General features: G+C 42.1%; 1 protein-coding gene across 1 annotated transcript; it reads right to left on the bottom strand.

Annotated features, from left to right (window-relative positions):
• Nucleotides 1-2975: 2975 nt before the first annotated feature.
• Nucleotides 2976-22586, bottom strand: si:ch211-161c3.5 (uncharacterized protein C3orf18 homolog). The gene is made up of 5 exons (XM_028824888.2): nt 22449-22586; nt 7489-7831; nt 7374-7399; nt 7159-7285; nt 2976-3377 (listed from the first exon to the last, which is right to left on the bottom strand). Exons 2-5 carry the CDS (start codon nt 7720-7722, stop codon nt 3297-3299), a joined length of 468 nt encoding a protein of 155 aa, XP_028680721.1. The 5' UTR covers nt 7723-7831; nt 22449-22586; the 3' UTR covers nt 2976-3296.
• Between the last annotated feature and the right edge of the window lie 1471 nt (nt 22587-24057).

The following is a 24057-nucleotide window of genomic DNA, read 5'->3' as shown; positions in this document are numbered from 1 at the left end:
GTACCAAGGTTTTCCTTTAGTCTCCCTGTTTAGTCTCTCAGTTTATCCACTTGAGAGGCCTAAATCCTTTAAGGAGATCACTATTCGCTGATCTCTAATGTGCCTGGAGTTGAGAAGAGTTTCAAATGGAATCCAAGATGAGTCATTAACATCATGTCTGTGCCCAGTCAAGCTGCTTGTGCCCCCAAAAGGGGCCTAGCTGGCTTACTGAAACCAAAAACATCAACCCAAGTTTTGGCCTTTGTTGACTCCACTCTTCTGTGTCCTTAAGTGTAGACACAAGGCCTAGTTGACTCAGAGCCATCATGTCACATTCCAGCTTCAGCCACTGCCTGTCTGTACAGTGTCACACACGTGCACATGGGGGACAGTTTCCAGGTTCAAAGAGTGTAATTCATCAGCTAGACCAGGAGTTGGCACTCTCTCCTCTATTCTCTTGTTCCTCTGTGGTTCAGCCAAAGACCCTGCCTCTCGATGACCATCACTGCCGGTCCACCCACTGCTGATGTCACCTCTTTCTTTTTTCCACCATATTTAAGACCAGTATACAACCTGTTAGTCAGTTCATTTGTGAACTCTGCTTATGTTAACTGTGTTTCGTTTACTATTGCTGATTTTTCAGTATACAGGGGTAGCCATCCCCAAAGCTTTTTGTGTTTGCTGCCTAATTTTTTTAACACAACAGCTTTTCTTTCAGCTGTTTGTCTTTCTATTCTCATGTCTCTGAACAGGAACTCTGGTTCAACAGGATCTCTGGCTCAATTTGTAGATGTGCATGTGGTCTTTAGAAGAATCTTCCAGGTCATATTCCAGTTCAGACTCTGACTCACTTAAGACTCTTGTAGACCAGAAGCGGAGTATGTCTGGCTCAGCAACACCAAAATGCCAAGCTCAGCCTTTGACTAGTTGAGTCTGTAAGCCAAGTCAGTTTAATGTGAAGAATATGAGACCATTTGTGGGTCAAGTTCTTCTTTCAGTCACCGTTTCATTTTTGTTTCTGACGACTCTTTGATTTCATTTGCTTCTTCCCTTCAAAAGAAAACTTGCAAATTCCATTTTACTGACACCAGGCATCTCTTATACATGAAGCTTTATGAAGAAGTGGGAAAGACTGGGGTGCTAGAAGGTTTTAGATGTGACCATGGATCTCTGGTGGTAAAACACTGGTAAGAAACATAATCTGGATATTGGCAGTTTGCATTCAGTGCAATCCCAGACTCACAACCTGCCATATTAATTTAGATCTATGTGGAGCCCTGAGTAAGAGGAATGGGACCTTAAATTCTTTAAGTCATACCTCAACTGGCACAACCTGGGCAAATCTTTTTTTACTATAACAAACGCTGAAGCAACTCTGACATCCAGAATTCAATCAAAGCCAAATGAGGACCCAGACGTTCACATCATAGATGTTTCTGGTCACACTTTATTTTTACATAACTTTAGAGGTGACGGTCCTTCCAAAGGATACATTCCTCTTAATTCGTAGTTTCAAATTCTAGACAGAAGAGCAGGAGACTGGCATCAATCTGGGTGTCAGGCCTGTCATTGCTCTAGGAGTGAACGCCCTTTCCTTCAAGAATTCATTGGAAATACTGAATATCTGGGAAGGGTTAAAAGTGAAGATTTTGAAGAATGGTGGCACGTAATCATTTCTACTAATCAGAAAGGACCTCCTCTAATGCCACTGGAACACATGGCTGAATGCAAATAATCCAATGAACTTGACCACAAGAGCTACAGCTGCATACATTAGACACGCCTTAAAATGTATTGCCAGGAAGTCAGCATCTTTTTAACACTGTTAGGAGTATGAGGGGTGTGTGTCTACTGGGGGAGTAATGGCCAGGTGAGCCTCATCCAGGACAACCTGCCAGCACACACTACATATTTCTCTAAATGAACGGGGCTGCTTTTTGCCACTCTTTGCATAAACTCTAATGTGCTGTACCTTGAGGGGTTGGACAGCAGGTCACAAAGGCCCTACTTCTTTCAGCTATGGCAAAAACTACAACTCAAAGCATTCTTGATGGGTCCATAGAATTGGAGCAGAGTACAGAGAGCATGAAGTCTCAGAGACTGCATTACAGTACTCACCTCCATGGTGCTGCCCACAAATGAATAACACTCCTGAAGAATTCAGAACAGCTAATGTCTAGTCCTGACCACAGTTCAGAAGATCAACGTTCATATTGGATGCTTCAAAGATCCTTTCCGGGGCTGTTGTGTTCATATGTCCATGAACAGATGGGAGCAGTGCATACATGGCTTGGTGTTCTGCCAAAAAGCGTTTTATATTCGTAAACTGGGGTAGAATAGCAGGAGGTTATGTTGAAGAATGAGGCACTTGTCATCACTTTTATATTGCTGTTGGTTTACATCTAATCAACAGCGCATTGTGCAGGCTTTTCAAGAGTGAAATAGATGCAAAGTGCTGTGGCATGGTGCTATAAAATAAATATGACAATTTGCCACATTTGAGGCCTCTCTAGACCTTATATGGGTCAAAAATTAATATCACAGTGGAGGGACGCTGATTTGGGTGGAGGTGTCCGAAAGACAGAAGGAGTGTGGCACCTTCATATAGCCCGGAGAAAGAGTAAAAAAAGGTTCAAAATGAAGACAGATGAATACATTCGGCAAAAAGAAGCTCTTCAGAGTCTAATTGTCTGAAATGAATGAACATGTAAAGTAAAATGTGATTAGATAAAGCATCCATGTATAAAAAAGTGTGTAAAAGTGTTTGCTTTAAACAAGTGCAACCTAACCATTTTCCAGAAATTAGGAAATGCTACATTTTACTGCCAATGTGCCCATGCAAATGCATGGCGCGTGCAGTGCCAATAAACAGGCACTTTATCAAATTAAATGTAAACATTGGTCAAAAAATTGGAAAAAAAAATTTAAAATGAACATCATAAAATTGGAACTTCCCATCTTGGAGCCACAAATGCCCCGCTCTCATTGTTGAGGGCGCTTTGTGGGGTCAAATTTATGAAGCCGCGTCTGGAGCTTACTAAGATTACACGAGAGTAGAGAAAGCAACCACTTGAACCGAGTGTAAAGAAAATTTACACAACGTATTTTCTAAAATAAATAAAACAAATAAATAATAAATAAATAGGAGTTTTTTGTTGTTTTTTTTCCAGCTACTCTCAAAGTGTGCAGGACTGGTTACCATCGTACCCAGCAGGATGGATTCATGAAAGACCCAGATTTGGATCCATGTTTGGGCGTCCAGTCCTGTCACCTTGCAGATCAGGAGAGGTCTGGGTACCCGTCAGCTTGCTGCCTTCTCATGCGTTGATGACATTGGCAACGTCTGTGAATACCAGGCGGCTAGGCCATTGTAGTGTCCCCTGGCTGGGCATCACAACCTGTAGATCAGAAAAGAAAGCATAAGGTTAAAAGAGTAGAAGAGGGCATTTGAGCACTGGCAATGACTCGCACCCTCTCGACTGGCAGACGACCTCTGAATGATAGACCTGTTTGCAGTACATCTGTATTATCTTCACATGGTCCATCACTCATTGAGCTTTACGTCTGTCTTGCACAGTTGGAGGATCTTCGTTTCCATTTTTTATGCTGCACAATGTGAGGTGCCAGCTGTTCCATCTGTAAGCTCCTATATCTCCAGTTTCCACATACAGCACATTAAGAAAGTATTCAGACCCCATCATTTTGTACACTTTTTGTTACGTTGCTGCCTTGTGCTAACATCATTCAATTTCATTTTTTCCCTCATCAAACAACACTAAGTATTCTGGCAAAAATAAAGCTAACACAGGATTTTAGGAATTTTTTGCAAGCTTATCAAAAGTTAAAAACGGAAATATCACACTGATACAAGTAGGCAGAGCCTCTGCTATGATATTTGAAGTTTGACTCAGGGTCATCCCATTCTCTTGATCATCGTTGAGATGTTTCTACACCTTGTTTGAGGTCCACCTGTGGTCAATTCAATTGACTGGATGTGACTAGGAAAGGCGCACACCTGTCTTTAAAAGGTCCCGCCGTTGATAGCGTGTATCAGAACATAAACCAGGCCACGACGGTGAAGGAATAGAATTTACAGACGGGATTGTGTTTGAGGCAGAGATCTGGGGAAAGCTACGTTAAAAAAATTCTGAAGCATTGAAGGTTCCCAAAAGCACAGTGGGCCTCTGTACATCTTGTACATGGAACAGCTGTGACTCCTTCTAGAGCTGGCTGCCCAGCTAGACTAAGCAAGCAGAAGAGAAGGGCCTCGGTAACAGAGGTAACCAAGAACCCGATGATCACTCTAAATGAACACCAGAGAACCTGTGTGGGAATGGAAGAAACGTCCAGAAGAACAACAGCCATCGCAACATTCCATTAATCTGGGATTTATGGCAAAATGAGCAAGCAACCCAGGAAAAGCCACTTGGAGTTTACAAAAAGGCACCTAAGGGACACTCTGACTCTGAGAAATAACGTTCTCTGGTGTGATGAACCCAAGACTGAACTATCTGGCCTCAATTCATGTCTGGCAGAAACCAATTCGGCGCTGAGCAATACTGATGTATTGTGTTGGGGGGCTGTTTTTCAGCAGCAGGGTCTGGGAGACTAGTCAGGATTAAGAGAAAGCTGAATGGATCAAAGTATAGAGATATCTTTAATGAAAACCTGCCCCAGAGTGCCCTGGACCTCAGACTGGGCCCCAAGTTCACCTTCCAACAGGACGGTGACCCTAAGCTCAAAGCAAAGAAAAACACAGGAGTATCTTAGGGATAAGTCTTAGTGTGTCCTTGAGAGGCTGTTGCGGTGTGAAATTTTGCATTTAGGTTGATAAATATTTTGCATGTCTTTATTTGTAACTTAGACAAAGCAATGTAATATTTGCTAGTGTTATATCATTGATAAGAACAGCAATGGTTATATGTTTAAGACGCTCCCCCCGGTCTTTAGGACTGAATCTTTGTAATTTTATGACATTGTCGGGGGAAGTGCCTAAAACCAGTTTGGCAGTTTGACTATAAATATTACAAAAAAGAAAGGAAAAGTCTCACAAGGAGGAGGGTCATAAGGCAACAAAAGAATCTTTATAACTAAAAGATGTATTACAAAAAAAGTAAATAATGTATGAAAGCATACAACAGCCCAGGAAGGCACAAAGAAGTTGCCTGAAAGGGTAATCCACAGTAACCAAGTTAAACAGAAGTCGAAATCCTTAAACAAACACCAAAAAATGTCCAATAGCAATAAAATTAAAAAAAAAATGATAATCATAAAGAGAAGAACTCACCAACACCAAGTGCATACAATGTACTACAAGGTACTGCATTTCTTATCAGTCTTTATAGGACTGGGAGTAGCCCATAACAGTGATTGACAGGTGACCCCGCCTCTTGGAGAACCACCCACAAACACAAGAGTCAAGAGAGAACATACACTGAAACTATATATGGATCAAGACTGACAAAAAATGCATAATTATGCAAATAATAAACATAAAAACAATAAACACATAAACTTAAATATTTAAAAGGACAAACATCAGTATAAAAAGCAATGTAATTATGGCACCATCAGAATTTATGGAGAAAAAGCCAAAAGGGTTTCGTGTTCATTTATTCAGCTGGTGTTTCTGTCAAAATGATTTGATGCTATGAATTTTGACTACAATTTAGGGTTTCGGTTTTTGTGATATACTAGGGGGCTTTGCCCCCTGCTCGCTTCGCTTGCCAACTCCCAGGCCTCTGCTACACGCTAGCCTCTTTGCGATTCTGCCACTCGCATATGGGGAAGCGGATGTACAATTTAAACAGATTGTCATTTTCATGGGACTTGTTACCTATGCATAATAGAAATAACTATTTTACGTTACAGCGAGTAATTAACCATATTAAAAAATAGTAAAACGTAATTATTTGAAAGTAAATTATGTTTCATGTTGTGTTAAGAGTTATTCATAGCGTAATACGATTTCATTCTGTTTGGCTTTGAAATTAACATGCAAATACTTTTTAAACTTTTACTGTAAAACTTCAGTAAAAACAATTTTAATTAAATTTTCCTCAATATTGCATTGAATTTTGATTCTGTGTTTGGACTTTCATCGTGACAATGCAACGTGTAACTGCACGTGATTGAATTCTGTTTATTCCTCTCTATTATATAAAATTAATTTTTCGAATGTTTGCCTCTGAGATTTGTTAATTGTCTTTGTAAAAGCTATTCTAACGGGAAACTGTTAACGTTTTAATACGAATGGCATATCAAGATCTACTTTGTTGTCTAATGTTATCCCCTGAAGATGTACTACATTACCTTTTTTGGATACATCCTTCTTTCAACAGTAATTTGGCCGATGGAAGACCAGACGGTGTTAACGGTTGTATATATTCTTCGTGATATTGTAAGTTGATGTTTTCATCTTCTGCACGATTACCAATAACTGTTTCAGCATAGTCTATTGATACGGATTTAACCACTTTGCTGTGTAACCGACATTTTTGGCGTTAATTTGTTTGACTTCATCGTTTCTCGGTGCTAAGATTGCCCATGTACTCATTTTTTCTGTTGATAACCCTTTGTGATTAAATTCTTCAATAAGATTTGGACATAATATGTCTTCTTTAATTGGAAACTTAAAGTGAGGAAAACGTTAACATTTATAAGAGCTGAGATTGCAGAACTGTGTCTGTCAAAAGCATTCACACGAATGAGAGGTTAGAGGGCCGTGGGCGTGGCTGAATATGTTGGAGAGGAGGACGTGACTTGATGTCTCGTCTTGCAGACTTGAAAAAAATCTCTTGAAAAATGTCTTGTCTCATCTCAGGATATTTTGTATATAATAGAGAGATTTGACTTCCTAGGTATGAATCTTTGGTTGTCTTTTAGCAGAAAAAATCATGGCTACTCTGTAGTGGCAGTAAACCAGAAGGAACCTAGAAGCATATGAAACAAATTCTTAATGCAAGAATCAATTGTGGCTAAGCAAGTTGTGCCCGATGACAACGTCCCCATATTTCCATGTCCTCTAGCAGGTCTCCTTTAGGAATTCTTGACTCAGTGTTACTGCTGCAACTGTAAGACTCAACTGCTCTTCTATGCATCATCATCATGTTTTTTCCCTGCCAGTACACCATAACAGACCTGTCTTATGGTTCACTGGTGGCCTGCTCTACTTCTTACCTTGCTTTGTGTGCCAGCGGTGGCACCCTCTCTGCCATGATCCAGCAGCTCCTGCTCCAGTTCGTCCTGCTCTTCAGCCGGGTCAAAGTTGTACATTGGCATAAGCTGGTGCCGCAGCTTCTCTAACCTGGAGGTTGGACAGAGACAGCAAAGTGAATGAGGGAGTGTGCCATGGCAACCTTGTAGAGTGATTTGAGCAGAAAGTAAGGGCTCACCTTTTTCTCTTCCTGATGTACAGCACCTAAAAAGAACAAATAACAGACCTCAGATGGGTGCTGGCATGGAGGTGGGCTTTATATGGAACAAAATAAGCAGTCAAGCAAGGCTTACCATTGCCAGCACCAGTCCAATGATTGTTATGATGCCAAAGGGCAAGAGTACCATGTCAACCCCAGAGCTGGCTCCCGACACTTCTGGCAGTTTGGTGGAATTGAAGCTAGTCTCATTTCCTGCTACAGTCACCAAGGAAGCCTCTTCACCATCCTGCCTTCTCACACTGGTGGTGGTGCTGAGCAAGGGCACTACTGTAGTGGCATTTGATGAGGAGGCCCCTTCCGTTGTCATGTCGTTCGCTGCAATTGTCCTTTATGGTGACTTCAAGCCCAAAATGGCTGGTGGAGTCCCTTTTCATATGTGTCTCATCACGCCTGTTGCAAGAGTAGTATTGTGACATCTATAATTTGATGAAGGCAGAGAGGTAGGGAGAAAAAAAAAAGAATGGAGAAGAGTGTTACCTGTGACAACAGACACGACTCCTTCATCAAATTTATAATTTGACATTCTTGCTTCTTATTTAGTCATCCATCAGTTTATCATCAAACCTACTTATCCAGCTGAGAGTCGCGGTGACAGGGAGAGATAAGGGGGCCACTTGATCGAAATACACATGAATCACATTGGACTCTCATAGAGTTGGCATTTAAAGTGGCATGCAATGTTGAAGGAAAACTGGAGTACCTAAAGAAAACCCACTCAGACAAATATGCAAACAAGCAGCTGCAGACATCTGGTACAGTGGGGCAGCTTGCAGTGCTGCTCCCCTCTCCACCCCCCCCCCCATCCCACCCTTTATCATTGCCCTATAATGTCTTCATTAAGGGGTTGAACTCCATAACACTCCATTAATTTAGGATCTTGCGACTGTAAAACAAACACCCTGTTCAGTTGGCCACACAACCAAACCCCCAATTTATTTAGTTCAGAAAGACTTAAGGCACTATATCAAACAAAAGAGACATTTTTGAATTAGAAAAAGAACAATGTCTCCCACCTGAACCGTTTCATGCGTATGGCCCACATCTGCGAAGGAAAACGCAAAAGAAAAAAAAAACCCAGAAAGTGAAAGTGATAAAATTATTACAAAAAAAAAAAAAAAGAACTACGCACAAAGTCTACACTGAGGAAACATAAGCTTGTGGTCAGACTAGCAAGTCTCACAATGCTGTCATAGGGCTGTTGCTGGTTGTGGTGGTGGTGGTGTGTGTGTGTGTGTGTGTGTTGGGGGGGGCACGGTGTTCGTTTACTGTTGAAGAAACTGTAACAGTCTGGTGGTTATTCAAAAACCGCAACTTCCAACTCACCGTGTAGCCATGCCCCTTAACGGTTCTAAGGGGGATAACTGCTCTGTTATGCTCAGCCTGGCATAGCCTGACCTGCCCTCTGCCATGTCCCAAGTATAATGTGATGGAGCCACCTTGTTAAATCAGCTCCATTTAGATAGATAGATAGATAGATAGATAGATAGATAGATAGATAGATAGATAGATAGATAGATAGATAGATAGATACTTTATTAATCCCAATGGGAAATTCACATTCTTCAGCAGCAGCATACTGATACAATAAATAATATTAAATTAAAGAATGATAACAATGCAGGTGAAAAACAGACAATAACTATGTATAATGTTGAATGTTAACGTTTACCCCCCCCGGGTGGAATTAAAGAGTCGCATAGTTTGGGGGAGAAACGATCTCCTCAATCTGTCAGTGGAACAGGACAGTGACAGCAGTCTGTCGCTGAAGCTGCTCTTCTGTCTGGAGATGATACTATTAAGTGGATGCAGTGGATTCTCCATAATTGATAGGAGCCTGCTGAGCGCCCTTCGCTCTGCCACAGATGTTAAACTGTCCAGCTCCATGCCAAAAATAGAGCTTGCCTTCCTCACCAGTTTGTCCAGACGTGAGGCGTCTTTCCTCTTAATGCTGCCTCCCCAGCACACCACTGCGTAGAAGAGGGCGCTCGCCACAACTGTCTGATAGAACATCTGCAGCATCTTATTGCAGATGTTGAAGGACGCCAGCCTTCTAAGGTAGTATAACCGGCTCTGTCCTTTCTTGCACAGCGCATCAGTATTGGCAGTCCAGTCTAATTTATCATCCAGCTGCACTCCCAGATATTTATAGGTCTGCACCATCTGCACACAGTCACCTTTGATGATCACTGGGTCTATGAGGGGTCTGGGCCTCCTAAAATCCACCACCAGCTCTTTGGTTTTGCTGGTGTTCAGGTGTTTATCACAGCCTACATGCCAAAAGATGGCCAAACGAATTCTACACCTTCACATTCCCACTACCTGGAGCCTGCTCAGGACCTTCAGACTATGTTAGAATGTTACAGCTCTAAATTACTTCAGGCAAAACGGATTAAATCCAAGATGCTATTCTTGGGAGCAGAATAACGAGTCTACATGTGTTTTGTGGATTTGGAAAAATCTTTGACTGTGTTCTGTGGCATGTGTTGTGGGAGATACCACAGGAATATGGGGCAGCAGGGCCGCTCTTGGGATTAATAAAGTATCTATCTATCTATCTATCTATCTATCTATCTATCTATCTATCTATCTATCTATCTATCTATCTATCTATCTATCTATCTATCTATCTATCTATCTATCTATCTTTGCATTCCCAGTGAGAAATGGCTTGGCTTGAAGTCGATTTCACTCACTGTGGGTGTCAGACTCCATCAAGGCTGTGTGTGCTTTGTCACCACTCCTGTTTGAGATTTTCATGGACAGGATATCAAGGTTCAGCCGAGCAGGTGACAGTGTCTGGTTGGGGAAGCAAGGGGTAACGTCACTGCTTTATACAGATGATGTCGCCTTCTTTGCCTCATCTGACTGTGACGTTTGACACACTCTTGAGCGATTTGCTGCAGAGTGTGAAGTGCCTGGGATGAAGATCAACACATCCAAGTCTGAGGTCATGGCTCTTTCTCAGAATAGCTTGGATTGCTCTCCGGGTGAGAGGAGAATAACTGACCTTAGTGGAGGAGTTCAAGTGTGTGATCTTGTTCATGGGTGATGGAAAAAAGGCAGCGCGAGAACGACAAACGGATTGGGGAGACAGCATCTGTTCTGTGGGCGCTGTATTGGTCTGTAGTGGTGAAGTGGGAGCTGAATTTATAGACAAAACTTTCAGCTTACTGGTCGATCTACGCTGAATCTAAAGACAAAACTCTCGGTTTACCGGTCGATCTACGCTGAATCTAAAGACAAAACTCTCGGCTTACCGGTCGATCTACGCTGAATCTAAAGACAAAACTCTCGGTTTACTGGTAGATCTACGCTGAATCTAAAGACAAAACTCTCGGCTTACCGGTCGATCTACGCTGAATCTAAAGACAAAACTCGCGGTTTACCGGTCAATCTACGCTGAATCTAAAGACAAAACTCTCGGTTTACCGGTCCATCTACGCTGAATCTAAAGACAAAACTCTCGGCTTACCGGTCGATCTACGCTGAATCTAAAGACAAAACTCTCAGTTTACCGGTCAATCTACGCTGAATCTAAAGACAAAACTCTCGGCTTACCGGTCGATCTACGCTGAATCTAAAGACAAAACTCTCGGCTTACCTGTCAATCTACGCTGAATCTAAAGTCAAAACTCTCGGCTTACCGGTCGATCTACGCTGAATCTTAAGACAAAAATCTCGGTTTACCGACCAATCTACTCTGAATCTAAAGACAGAACTCTCGGCTTACCGGTCGATCTACGCTGAATCTAAAGACAAAACTCTCGGTTTACTGGTAGATCTACGCTGAATCTAAAGACAAAACTCTCGGCTTACCGGTCAATCTACGCTGAATCTAAAAACAAAACTCTCGGCTTATCTGTCAATCTACGCTGAATCTAAAGACAAAACTCTTGGCTTACCGGTCGATCTACGCTGAATCTAAAGACAAAACTCTCGGCTTACCGGTCGATCTACGCTGAATCTAAAGACAAAACTCTCGGCTTACCAGTCGATATACGCTGAATCTAAAGACAAAACTCTTGGCTTACCAGTTGATCTACGCTGAATATAAAGACGAAACTCTTGGTTTACCTGTCGATCTATGCTAAATCTAACTAAAGATAAAACTCTCTGCTTACTATCGATCTATGTTGAATCTAAAAACAATCTCTCAGCTTACCGGTCAATCTACATCCCTGTCCTTACCTATGGTTTTGAGCTGTGACTGAAAGATTGACATTGTGAGTACAAGAGGCAGAAATGAGGTTAGGCTGACAATCCATGATAGGGTGAGAAGTTCAGATTCTCAGAGAAGTGGAAATCCTAGTATCTCCTCTGGAATGAGAGGAGCCAGTTGAGGTGGTATGGGCATGTCATAAGGATGCCTCTCAGCAAGCATGCAAGCTCCTACTGAGTAGAGACTCTGAAGCAGACCCAGACCACACTGGCATTGGGGTGGGAGGATAATATCTTTGGGCTGGCTTTTGGATAATGGAAATTCCCCAGGAAGAGTTGGAATCTGCAGCTGAGGACAGGTAGGTCTGGGCTGACCTGCTTGGCCAGCTGCTACCACAACCCTCACTAGAAAATGCAGTTGAGAAGATGATAAGGAGATATTATTTTTGCTATGGCTGTCAGGGTTAGCCAGTTAATTCAGAACTAAGCTGATTCAGTTAGCAAGATTCATCTCCTTAAATACTTGCTATGCTTTCCTAACTGTGCTACATTTCATATAAGTTGGAAAACTGCAGGTTACTGAAATTCAACAACATTGACGTACAGCAGCACAGTATGGGATCTGGTGAGGTCAGAGTTGTAATGTAATGTCACTTAAGTGTAAAATCAGTATGCTTGATGTGATAGGACTGGGCCCAAGATGTGGCAAGTTCATTCCATGTTAAGTTTGAGCATCAGGGTACAGGGATCAGCCAAGACCAAAACATAATATGGTGCAACTAGCAGACAAAACTTCAGGATACTGATATGATGCAGGTTGAAACTACATTAATATGGAACAGCAGATTTAAGGCCGGATTAAGACCACCACAGGACCTAGGGTGTCGAAACTCAAACCCCCCCAACCTCACTATTCTTATCAGGCATATATATGCATATTCTCACACATTACAAATATCACATATGCCAAAAGTAAGTCAGGTAGTGGCATTGAAGCAGAAAAAAAAACTTCAAAATGTGATACTGGGTCAACTTCATCTTCCATTTTTGTCCATTGTGTACTAATGAATCAATGAGTGAAGCATCACATCTTCAGGAAATAAGCGTCCCTCTGATTAACGAGTATCAAATAAAACCTAATAAACATTTTTAAATATTATATACCACTTTGTTGCCAAAAAGGTAATATATATGTAACTGAACTTTTAGGTTCACATATTTGAACTAAATAAAATCAAAGACCATACAGAGATTCCTTCATTTGGGTTTTAAAAATTTTGGAGAGCGTCTTATCTCTTACAGTGGTCCCGTCGTTGTTCACGTATATGTCAGTGTTGTTGAACTGTGGATTGCTTCTAAAGGTGATGTCACAGTACGCAACTTCTAGTTGTTGAATATGTCAGTCTTGCCGACCACACTTCCTGATCTCATCGCTGGACCATCAAAAGTATGTGCCTGAAAGTTGATAGGTATGTCAAACTTAGTGGCTGTTGATGACTTTCCAACACAGTCATGCTCACCCCTTTTAGTAACAGCCAATAATGTGCTAGTTGACATAGCTGGTTAACCTACAAAGGGTTAGGTTAACAAATACAAGGTGTAAAATCTCAGACTTTGTTAGGTGTGTTCACAAATAATGCGCAGAGCACCTATTGCGATAGCCCATGTTTGTCTGTCTATATGAAACAACTTGGCTCAATGTGGAGAAGTGTGTTGAAATGTGGTACCCTTATTGTTCAAGGAAATTTGTCGAGACAGCTCTTTTTTGTTGAGATTTCTTGTACATATCACACTGTACACTGTTTTAAAATTTCAAAATCATTGCATGAAAAGCATTGGAGAATTTGCAAGCTCGTCTCTTTAAACAGAGAAACGTTCCGTGAGACTTCAACTGCGAATTACTTTACTGTTTCAACTATACCTTGACAGCAGTTATATCAACTTGTGTATTTTGTATATCTTCCTCTTTTTTCACCTTGAATAGACACTACTGATGGCAAACAGATCTCCAATACAAGCTAATGAAACTCCAGCAGACTTTATGCACAGCTAGGAAGTTGCTGTCACTGGCTTCTTGCGCACTCGTGGGACAACAATCCTCCTTTCGCAAGCTAAGATGGGCATACAGTATATTCGGAAACCTATTCATCATCAAGTTATTTCTGTTTTATGAGGTTTTCCTAGCAGATCGAGGGCAAAGAGAAGAGAAGCAGCAGCTCTTTCCTCCGGACAGTTTAAGTCATTACAGGTAAGTTAAAGTCATTGGTATAAAATTCATTCTTGGGAAAACAAAAGGTTGTCTAGATATGAATTTAGTACCCTGTAGCATTTAAGCCAACAGACAGCACTGCCATTTATTTGTTTGCACTTCAAGTAATGTAAGCAATCCTATTTGTTTATTTGAAAAAGTGTGTTTTTTCTGTGCCCTGATCCCTCTCTGATGATGACGATAAGATAAAGAGACATTAAACAAATGAGAATGGGCTTTATGTGTGGGCATACATGCCACACAAGTGTCCTGATTTGGGACTTAGAAAAATCTGCTCACCTTTATGATTCACCATCAGATTACCATATGCGCCTTTTCATTTCATTTCATGGATACACTGCGGTCACTTGCTGTAATAAAGTTTGCCTTTCGTTTCTGTTATTCCCTAACATTTTTCAGAACTGAACAGCTTTGAAAGTCCCATTTTATGAAAATTCCAATGGCCAGACTTGTTCAAGCTGAGATGGAATTGATTACAATTTTTTTTTTTAACGTTTGTTTTATTTAGGTTACAGTATGTTAATTGTCAATTGCAAATTGTTAATGTGTGTTAATGTGGTGTGTGTGTGTGTAAGAGTGGTCCTTTGTGATGGCCCTGTCCAGGTCCATTTTAATCCTTTTCCCAATCCTGATGAGATAGCCTTTAGACCTTAAAATGCTGAATGGATTGTGAAAGTTCTAAAACCGACCTACTGAACTCGGTCCATTGAGAGCTACAGAGCCTGTACAGCCCTCTAACTCGCCTGAATGTTGAGGAATGCATACATTTTTATAACTTTCTTTCTTTTTGTCATTGTGTTGTGGTATGTAAAACACAAAGCATCACACAGTCAAGCCTCTCTTTTCTTTAAGAGGTCCAAGACACCCACATTCCTTATTCCTCATCACCGCATTCTATGCATTAAACTTCCAGATGAGCACTCATTGATTGTCAGCTCTTGTGCACACAGAGGGTGCCCCCTCAACTATAAAGACCAAATCATACCTATTTGATCACTAGTTGGAGTGAGTCGCTGTGCATGTCGCATTATGCAATGGCTTAACAGAAATGCACTGCGGACTTTGCCAACTTGCTAAAAATATGACTAAAAGTTGCTAAAAAAAGTCATCTGATGTGACATGACCTTAAGGCTATTTGAGCCATTTCCTGACTATTTGTAAGGTCAGTCTCATTAGCTTCATCTATGGCTAGTTCAAATAATCTTTTTATTTTTTTAAGCTGTAAATGTCAGGTTTAGAATTCAACAAAAAACAAAATGTTAAACTGACCATATATACAGCCAGTTGTACTCGTGGTCCAGTTATGTCAGTGCTCTGCCACATCATCTCTCTGTTATTTATATAGATAGATAGATAGATAGATAGATAGATAGATAGATAGATAGATAGATAGATAGATAGATAGATAGATAGATAGATAGATACTTTATTAATCCCAATGGGAAATTCACATTCTCCAGCAGCAGCATACTGATACAATAAACAATATTAAATTAAAGATTGATAATAATGCAGGTAAAAAAAACAGACAATAACTTTATATAATGTTAAATGTTAACGTTTACCCCCCCCCCCCCCCCCCCCCCCCCGGTGGAACTGAAGAGTCGCATAGTTTGGGGGAGAAACGATCTCCTCAATCTGTCAGTGGAGCAGGACAGTGACAGCAGTCTGTCACTGAAGCTGCTCTTCTGTATGGAGATGATACTATTTAGTGGATCAGTGGATTCTCCATAATTGATAGGAGCCTGCTGAGCGCCCGTCACTCTGCCACAGATGTCAAACTGTCCAGCTCCATGCCAACAATAGAGCCTGCATTCCTCACCAGTTTTTCCAGGCGTGAGGCGTCCTTCTTCTTAATGCTGCCTCCCCAGCACACCACCGTGTAGAAGAGGGCGCTCGCCACAACTGTCTGATAGAACATCTGCAGCATGGATGCCAGCCTTCTAAGGAAGTATAGTCGGCTCTGTCCTTTCTTGCACAAAGCATCAGTATTGCAGTATATGCATGCTGGCCTCCTAATACATGCAACTGAAATATCTTGATGTCATCCAGTAGACTATGTGTGATCCCGATAATCAGATAGAGATGTCTTATTATACAGTATCATTGTGCTGCAGATATAAGGGTTATTCCAACCCATGCCCATAAAATGGACCTGACACTTTCTAGACTATCTGAGTGGTGATGGGTGTTTCAGGACCATTACCCTGGGGCATGAATATAATTCTGGGATCACTGTTTTTTTACTTTGAATGACCACCCATTTTGTCTTTTTCTGTTTTGTGGCACTGTAAAACCATCTCATTAAAGTAACCAATGAACAACCTGTTCTGATTGTGCCCTACCTGTGGTATAGCGGGTCCGCGGCTTCAAAAAAAAAGCACCAGGTATTAATCCGTATAGCCGTGTCATTCACCGTGGGCGCGATTGCACGACTGTGGGGAGTTAATGAGGTAGTTGGAGCGAGTCGCACCTGCACGTATGGGTGCATTCGTTCTCAATTGCTTCATTGGCTTCCTGCGACGTGTAATTAAGACGCTGTGCCCATGGTGGCGTGCGGGGAGACGGGGCTATATATACGGGTCGGCAGCAGGAAGGGGGATAAATGGAGAGATAGATGAATAGATGTATAGAGGAAGAAAAAGGAGGTTAAAGGATGTGAAAGAGCTTAGCAGCTACAATCTGGCCGCCTGTAAGGAGGAGACAGCACGAGCTGGGGCCCCATGAAGGAGCGTTTGTTTGTAGCACTCTATGGGCTAGTTTGCCCCACTGAATGTTCTATTGGAGTGGGGTGAGCAAGGCAGGTGTCCTCCCAAGGGATCTGAGGAGCAACTGTGTGAGCGCGAAGGATGAAGGGAGGACAGCCGACCTTGGACGGTCTGACAGTGATGTCCTTAATGGAAGCCAAGATGGAGGTTGACCAAAAGGAGTTTGAGGCTGTTGGGTCTCCGCCGGCTGCGGGAGCAATGGGTGAGCCGGGGAGAATGAGAGATGGAGGTAGGCAGTGATCGGGAAGAGTGAGACTGCATTTTAACCTCGGATTTTAATGGATTTAGTTATTGATGTTTTTATCCCCACTGAACACTTGGTTTTATGATTTATTTATTGAAACCAGATGCACTGCACTTTTTGTTTCGACGCTGTGATTATTATTTTAATAAAAGCACTTTGGCACTTTTTGGAAATATCCCCTGGCTTCATTTGGAAGTGTCCTCATTTGTCAGCTCATCTCGTGACATTACCGACGGTGTTGGGTTCAGGGCTCCTGTAAAGAAGATGGGAGCATGGAGTGGACCTGCATCGTCACACTACCTACTCAAATTTTTCTTTTAACCATTCTTATTTAAGTTGCCTTTGGACAATTATATCGGGCTATTGTGAGTACCTATCAGTGAAAACAAGATCTTTTCCTGTTGTAAGCAGAGCCCTGGGGATGTGCACCCATGTCCCCTTGATGGAAGATCCAGACATACATAGATCTAAGTTGGTCAGAGTCAATGGGCAGAACATCTGGACTGGAGCTAATGGATATTGAAACTACAGTGAAGTCCCGACTCAATCATTAAAGTGGACCAGTGCAGTTTTAGGATCTGACTCAAGAGGTTAGAGAGAACCCATAGTGAGAGCTGACTGAATTATATATAATGACTGAAGAGTGATGAATGACAGGATCAGACTCAAAAAAACAACTGTAGGCCACAGAAATCTGAATGGATCAAACTACAGTTGGTCAGGGCAGCAGAGTTCTGAGATCTGACTGGATTCAATCAACAAGACAGAGCCATAGGGTACTGTAACCTGTCTGAATTATACTCAAGAGGTGGAGCTACAGGATAATGAAATGAAACAGAAGTTCAGCAGAGGGGCAGAGCTACATGATAGTCAAACCTGACTTGGTGAAATTACATTGAGCTAGTGCAGCAACATCCTTAATCTGACAAGATCAAACTACAATGGGCTACAGCAGTAGAAGAAGATGACTGGGATCTACAGTATATGCATCTGGCTTAAGCTGCTGATCTAAAGGCTAATGATATACTGTACATCAGGATAAAAACAAATTGAGACAGAGCAGCAAGATACTGAGCTCTGACTGGATCAGGACTGTGGGACAAAGCTATGGGAAACTGCAGTATGACAGCATTAAACAACCTGACTCCATGGGTGAAGCTATGGGGGGTGATGAAATGAAACAGCAGCACAATCAAAGGCTAAAATGGTGACTTGACAATGAATTCTAAAGAGAAGCAACAAGACCATACCTTACAGTATTGCTGGATCAGACGACACTGTGGTATAAAGGAAAGAGCCTATTCAGAGCAGACTGCATCAGACTCAAGGTGAGGAGCTACAAAATGTAGATATTCATCAAAATGAAATTCCTTTGAGGATAAACCGCAGGATACTGTGGGTAATGGTCAGATGTAAGTAGCAGAGGTACTGTATGGGATACTGCAGCCTGGAAGAACTCAAGTGTACTTAGTCCTGATAGAACCTGAAGACAACTGTGAGAAGAGCAGAAGGATAGTGATGTCTGTCTGGTTCAGACTCAAGGAAAAGAGCTACAGAATACTTAAATGTCATTGAATCAACATTAAAGGGTGAGGTCCCAGGATGCAGAAATTTAACTCCATCAAATCAATGGATGGAGCTACGTAATATGAAATCTTTACTAGACCACAATTAAGGGGCTGAATTACAGGTCATCTGACTGAAACAAATGTAATGAGCTGTCTTCATGGTGCTGAAATCTGACTGCATCAAAATCAAGAGATAGGGCTACAGGACACTGATATATAAGATTGTGAGAGTGCATAGGACACTGACAAAATGCTAGGGACACACCACAGGCCACAGAAGCTTGACTGGACAAAATTTAAAAGACCTGACTTGAGCACATCAAAACCAAGGGGCAGGGCTACAGTCACTGAAAAGCAACTGGCTCACAATGAGGGAGTGGACCCTGGAGATACTGGGGTTTGGTTTGATCAAAATTAAGGAGTTCAACTTTGTGATGCTGAGATGTGATGAGATGAAGGAAGGAACAGGGTACTAGTGTCTAAAAAGAAGAGACTCCTCATGGCTTAGCTGGAGGATAATGACATTTGGCAAAATCAATTTAAAAATTCTCAAAACTCTAGGGATATAACAAAATGAAGGTTTTATAGAGGAAAGTTGTATGTTATTACCAGGTCATGTGGCCAAAACTGTGGAGAGTGGAATCAGGAAGGAACCTGACAGGAAACTTCTACACATAAGGTTCGACATTTTAAATTCAGGTTGCACCTTTGTCAGTCCAATGTCTATGTATTTTTTATATTTTAGATAGATAGATAGATAGATATCTCCGACTGTGACAAACATTCCAGGAGAAGAAAGTGGCAGTTAAAACTTGATGATATGTTAGTTTTCTTTTGAGTTGTCATAAGAACCAGAGCTGGCATTTGCATTCTTCACAACAGTGTCTCTAATTTTCTTTGTATTTCTGCTGAAAACTGCAATGTGCTCTTTACAGTCTAAACGTTGAGAAGCATAACCCCCAGAAGTGCTGTATTTTTTTACATAATGCTTCCTGCCCCAAGATGCAACAAAGATTGAATATTTGGAGCTTAGCTGGCATTTCACGTCACTGTACGCGAAACCATCGTTCATGAAGAGTCTGTCTGGCACCTGAATAGTCCAGACGCATGTTGGGCTAATTCTGTCTTATGCCAAGCAAGGATGGCGTGTTAATTGTCACCACAGGTCCTCTTCTCGATAATTCTGTTTCTCTGTGGGCGTGTGCATGATGCTTTTACCATCCTGATGTCTGATTTTGTGACCACATCCTGTGTGTCTCACAGATGTTCCTGCAGTGTAAACATGCACGACAGTAATCAGCAGGTATTGCAAGATAAAAGAAGGTACAATGAGTCTGAGGTAAGCAAGAGGAGCAATGGGGTGTGGAGTGGAGGGACACTGTCAGGTAGGCGAAGGGCGGTGGAGGAGAGGTTGGTGGAGAAATGTCTCGATTTGATGTTCCTTCCTATTTGGCCCTCCACCAGACCAAACGTGAGAGAGTGTTTCATAGCTACCAAATAATTTGTGTTTCAGACCTTTCCCTGAAATGCTAGTGTAAACATCAAACCATGTCCACTCAGGATGAGCATTAATGCACATTGCTCTTAGACTCCATACCAGATATGTCTTCAGGTTCCTACACTTTAGACTCATTGGTCTTAGTCAACAACTCTTGTTTCATATGCCTGATTTTAAGGCCCCATAAGTAAACTTTCTTTTAAGTCTAGACAATTCTGGAAGCTTTGGCACAGAGCATCATTTCTAGCACCTACTCATAGCCAAGATCAGACCTCCTTATCATTTTTGTCACTATGATCCAGTTTTATAATAATGTGATGATTACACAACTTTACCAGCAGTGTCAAGGAAAATGGGCATTTGTTTCATACGTGTCCATTTTGAAATACCTGCAGTGGCTCTCATAAGGCAAATCCAAGAAAATAATCATGTTTTATCTCACACACATACTTTGGGGACATTTTGGTAAGATAAGCAGTTCCACCCCAGGGTGAAAGGCGGCGCTGTTGCTAACTATCAATCCCTTTTAATCCACAGATATCTGACCTCACCTCTCCTTTGGACCTGAAAGTCCAGCCCTTTCCAGGAGGTTCTACCTTATGTAATGGCCAACCACTGGAAGACTCTTTTCATTCTGGGGCCAGCACTCAAAAGAGATGGAGTTTCTATCAGCAAATGGTGAGCTGGCCAGGGTGACAGTAGCTGCACACAGCTACAGCTGTGGCCATCAACCTTTCGATTTCTTAATACCTTACGTTTATATAATGTGTTTTTTCCAGGGTGGTACCCCAATACTTCACAGGCCCACTGCCCATCCTTTACAGATGTGAGTCACAGGCTAAGAACCCCTGGTCTAGAATCATTACCCTTACAACTCAGAATTACGTGTAGTGTGGCCTTAAGGCCACTTCTGTACTGTGATGATTGATTCCAGTCTCTTTCCGCTATGTCAGCATTAAATGCCGCATTTGGCACCATGCAGGTTACAAGTCAATGTCACGTATGAAGAGTACAGTGACATTCTTACTTGCAACACGTTGCCACTCTCCGGCATCATGATTAATGAGTATAACTACTTTAGGACCATGGGTAATATACCAGTTTTAATTCAGTGCACTATTATGTAACATAATCTTTTGTTAACCACAAAACATATCAACATTATGATCAAACTCATTCCATGGAACTCAAACTTCATAAAGTCTCATGCCGGTTTCGAATTGAGTCTTCTTGGACTCCCTCGAATTCATCTTCAATTTACATTTGAAAACCTTTATTTTTGTAAAATTATTCATCATGCCATCTAAGCTCTAGTTACTCGCCTATTAAACATCATGACTGATGATGCCTATTCCTAGCGCACTCCTACTTCTCAAACTTTCTGAATTCTATAAGCCAATGGCTAGCTAACTCTGGTCACTTATTCCGGGCTTGGAACTCTGGTCTAGACTCCTCCAACGTGGTTGCAGTGTTACTCAGGCATGACAGACACTGTTTTGAAACTCAATGTTTGGTTTAACCTCATGAGATGCTGCCAGTCTTTCTGCACACCTTGGCACAGGGCACATTCCATTATCTCTATGACATTTTAGGCTCAAGATGTCCATCTTGGACATTCACTGCTAGTGCAGGTTTCCACGTGACATCCCATGTTGAGGGTTGAGATGATCACCTTTCTCACTTGAATATATGAACACCACCACTGCCAATTTTACATTTTGGTAAACATCCAAAACAAAACTCTTTGTCAGGATGTACATTTGTTGACATTCATTGTTTCTAACTGAGACAAAGACAGCTTAAGTCACTTGCCCAGGGTCACATTGTCATTCAAAGAGGGATAGGGAGACCACATCCCTGTGGCTTACAGCCTAGCACCTTAGCCACATGACCTATATGACAGGCCTTGCTCACTATCTAGACATTTTATACCAATATCTTATTCTGGCTCAGCCACTCCCTGTCTTGACTTAACATTTAAGTGTTGGTTTTTTGGGAAAGTGGATCACCATATTAACTGAGGGAATCATATTGGACAAGATGACAAATGTCAGCTTAGTAATCGTTATAATCAACACAGTGATGTAGATAGGGTTCATAACCAAGTTGCAAAACGCAGCTCCAAATGAGGCGGCTTACTTGACTAAACTAACATTGAACGATGTTGAATGATTATTTAATCGCCTCTAATCGGTTGTCACAGCCAGAATATCAGAAGTCAGAATCTTGATACCTGATCCACCTGCAAAAGCCAGTGAGTGAGGGACTGCTTATTGGATGCTATCAACATCATCCTGATTAAATCCAAAGCTCCCACAAGCGAGCAGGTTCAGCCCCATTACCCCTGCACATGAGCCTGGGACTGCCTCTGAGTTAAACGCCTTGACGGCCAATCGTGCATTTGCTGTGCATCACCACAGCCAATAAAAGCATTCCTAACACAGCTCAGAAAGGAGAACCCCGGTTTCTCCGTTGAGAAGCACTTTTTTTTTTTTTTTTTTAAAGAGAGAGCAAGCGTCCCAACTTACCCAGTCAGTGTCCTGCTGCTTTCCAGATGTGCAGACAAGGAAGAGATGGTCTGTCTGCCTGCTGTGCTCCCCAAGAACTCCAGACTAGCTACAGGAGAAGGGGAGGGAATCCGAAGTCTAGGAAAGGGGAACACTGCCTGCGGAGCAAATGAGGAGCTGGCCGGGGTGACAGGCTAGGCCATCTCAGCAAGAGCAGGGCCAGGATGGCCGCCACAGAATGCAGGCGCTGTGGCCGCTCAGAGGATGCTGTAGAGTGGGGCCTCCTCCTCTCTTGCACACGCAGGCTCCAACTCCTGTCAGGCTGCCATAGGAAGATAAGATGCAGATGAGAAAACCCCATTGGCTCTGTCTGGCGTCCATCAGCTTTTCCCAGACTGTGTAATAGCATCCAGTAGCCAATGCCCAGCCTTCTCCTTATACCAGGGTGGTCTGTAGCAGGAATCTTAACTCTTTGACGTCCAAAGTGCTTTTGTTGAAGGCTGTCTATTTAGGGGGGTGGTGTCGAACCGTTTTCCAATGTCTGATCAAGAGGATGAAAGCAGTGCCTTATTACAGCTACAGAGCATGCTTGACCTCTTGTGATCTGCATTGCGTAGGGCCACCAGCACCAAAGGCCGGCTGGTCAGCATCTTCATTTAATCAGTCCGAGGCAAAAGAAAGGAAGTGTGTGGGGCTGGAGGCCTGCAGAGGCTGTGCTCTTTCTTTGCTAATTCACTCTTGATGATCGCCTCACTTTTGTTAGCATTGTATTTAGCAACGTCTGCATTTCTGAGTGCATAGCAAGGCAAAGCTATAAATCGCAAGGCTCCCACCTACATTTGGAGGCTTTCAATTGTTTCTGTGTAACGAATTATCAGGAAGCTAAAAGTATACAGGTCTGAATGTCCACCTTCATTAAAACTGACCGTTCGCACACAAGCAATGCAATGAAGAGCAGCTTAGCACAGTTAAAAAGCTGCCTAGCAGGTAACTTGCTTCTAGTTAAAGCATTGCTCTTACAGATGGCCATTTCTTCTAGCTACGTTTCTAGCCTGATGACTTAGTTCCAGTTACTGGCTGATTAGGTGACTCTAACAAGTCCTGCCACCTCCTTTAATTGTTAATCATTTACAGAGTACTCTGCACAATCCAACTCAGGGTCATGAGAGGTTGTAGCCTATTCCAACAGCTTTGGGCTCAATGCCCTGGACAAGATGTCAAACCATTTTAAGGCCAAAATAATGCAACCTGTGAGTGTTGATCCCATTGTGCATAGAAAGGGTGCTCCACAAATAAATTATAACATTATTATTAACAGACATAACTGATGAACCGTTATTTTAGAGACTGGGTGCAACAGAAAAAGTCCTTTGAGGTTCCTGACATGTCTACTCCTGTACTGCACTGCTGCTTCACCCTTTTGATTCCAACATTATCACCTCTTCTCTCTGATGCATGTCCTCCCCAAAGCCAGGGTGGCTTAGCTGTTAGAAGATGTAATGAAAAAGGCTCCTGATCAATCTTCTGCTGACTTATTGGTTCATTATAATTTTTGCCATGGCCTGGCCAGTACCCCAAATAGATACTTTATCCATCCATTCATCCATTTTCCAACCTGCTGAATCCGAAC

The sequence above is a fragment of the Erpetoichthys calabaricus genome, chromosome 18 (genome assembly GCF_900747795.2).
Source record: "Erpetoichthys calabaricus chromosome 18, fErpCal1.3, whole genome shotgun sequence".
Classification (NCBI taxonomy): Eukaryota; Metazoa; Chordata; class Cladistia; order Polypteriformes; family Polypteridae; genus Erpetoichthys; species Erpetoichthys calabaricus.
The sequence above is the reverse complement of the archived record's forward strand: the minus strand, read 5'-3'. Positions and strand labels throughout refer to the sequence as shown.

Excerpts from the sequence above, each read along its gene's own strand:
- si:ch211-161c3.5 (XM_028824888.2), bottom strand. The coding sequence starts at position 7,722 with ATGACAACGGAAGGGGCCTCCTCATCAAATGCCACTACAGTAGTGCCC. Across the intron at positions 7,400-7,488 it reads TTGGACTGGTGCTGGCAATG|GTGCTGTACATCAGGAAGAG; the intron begins GTAAGCCTTGCT and ends TGTTCTTTTTAG. Across the intron at positions 3,378-7,158 it reads CCGCTGGCACACAAAGCAAG|GTTGTGATGCCCAGCCAGGG; the intron begins GTAAGAAGTAGA and ends TCTGATCTACAG.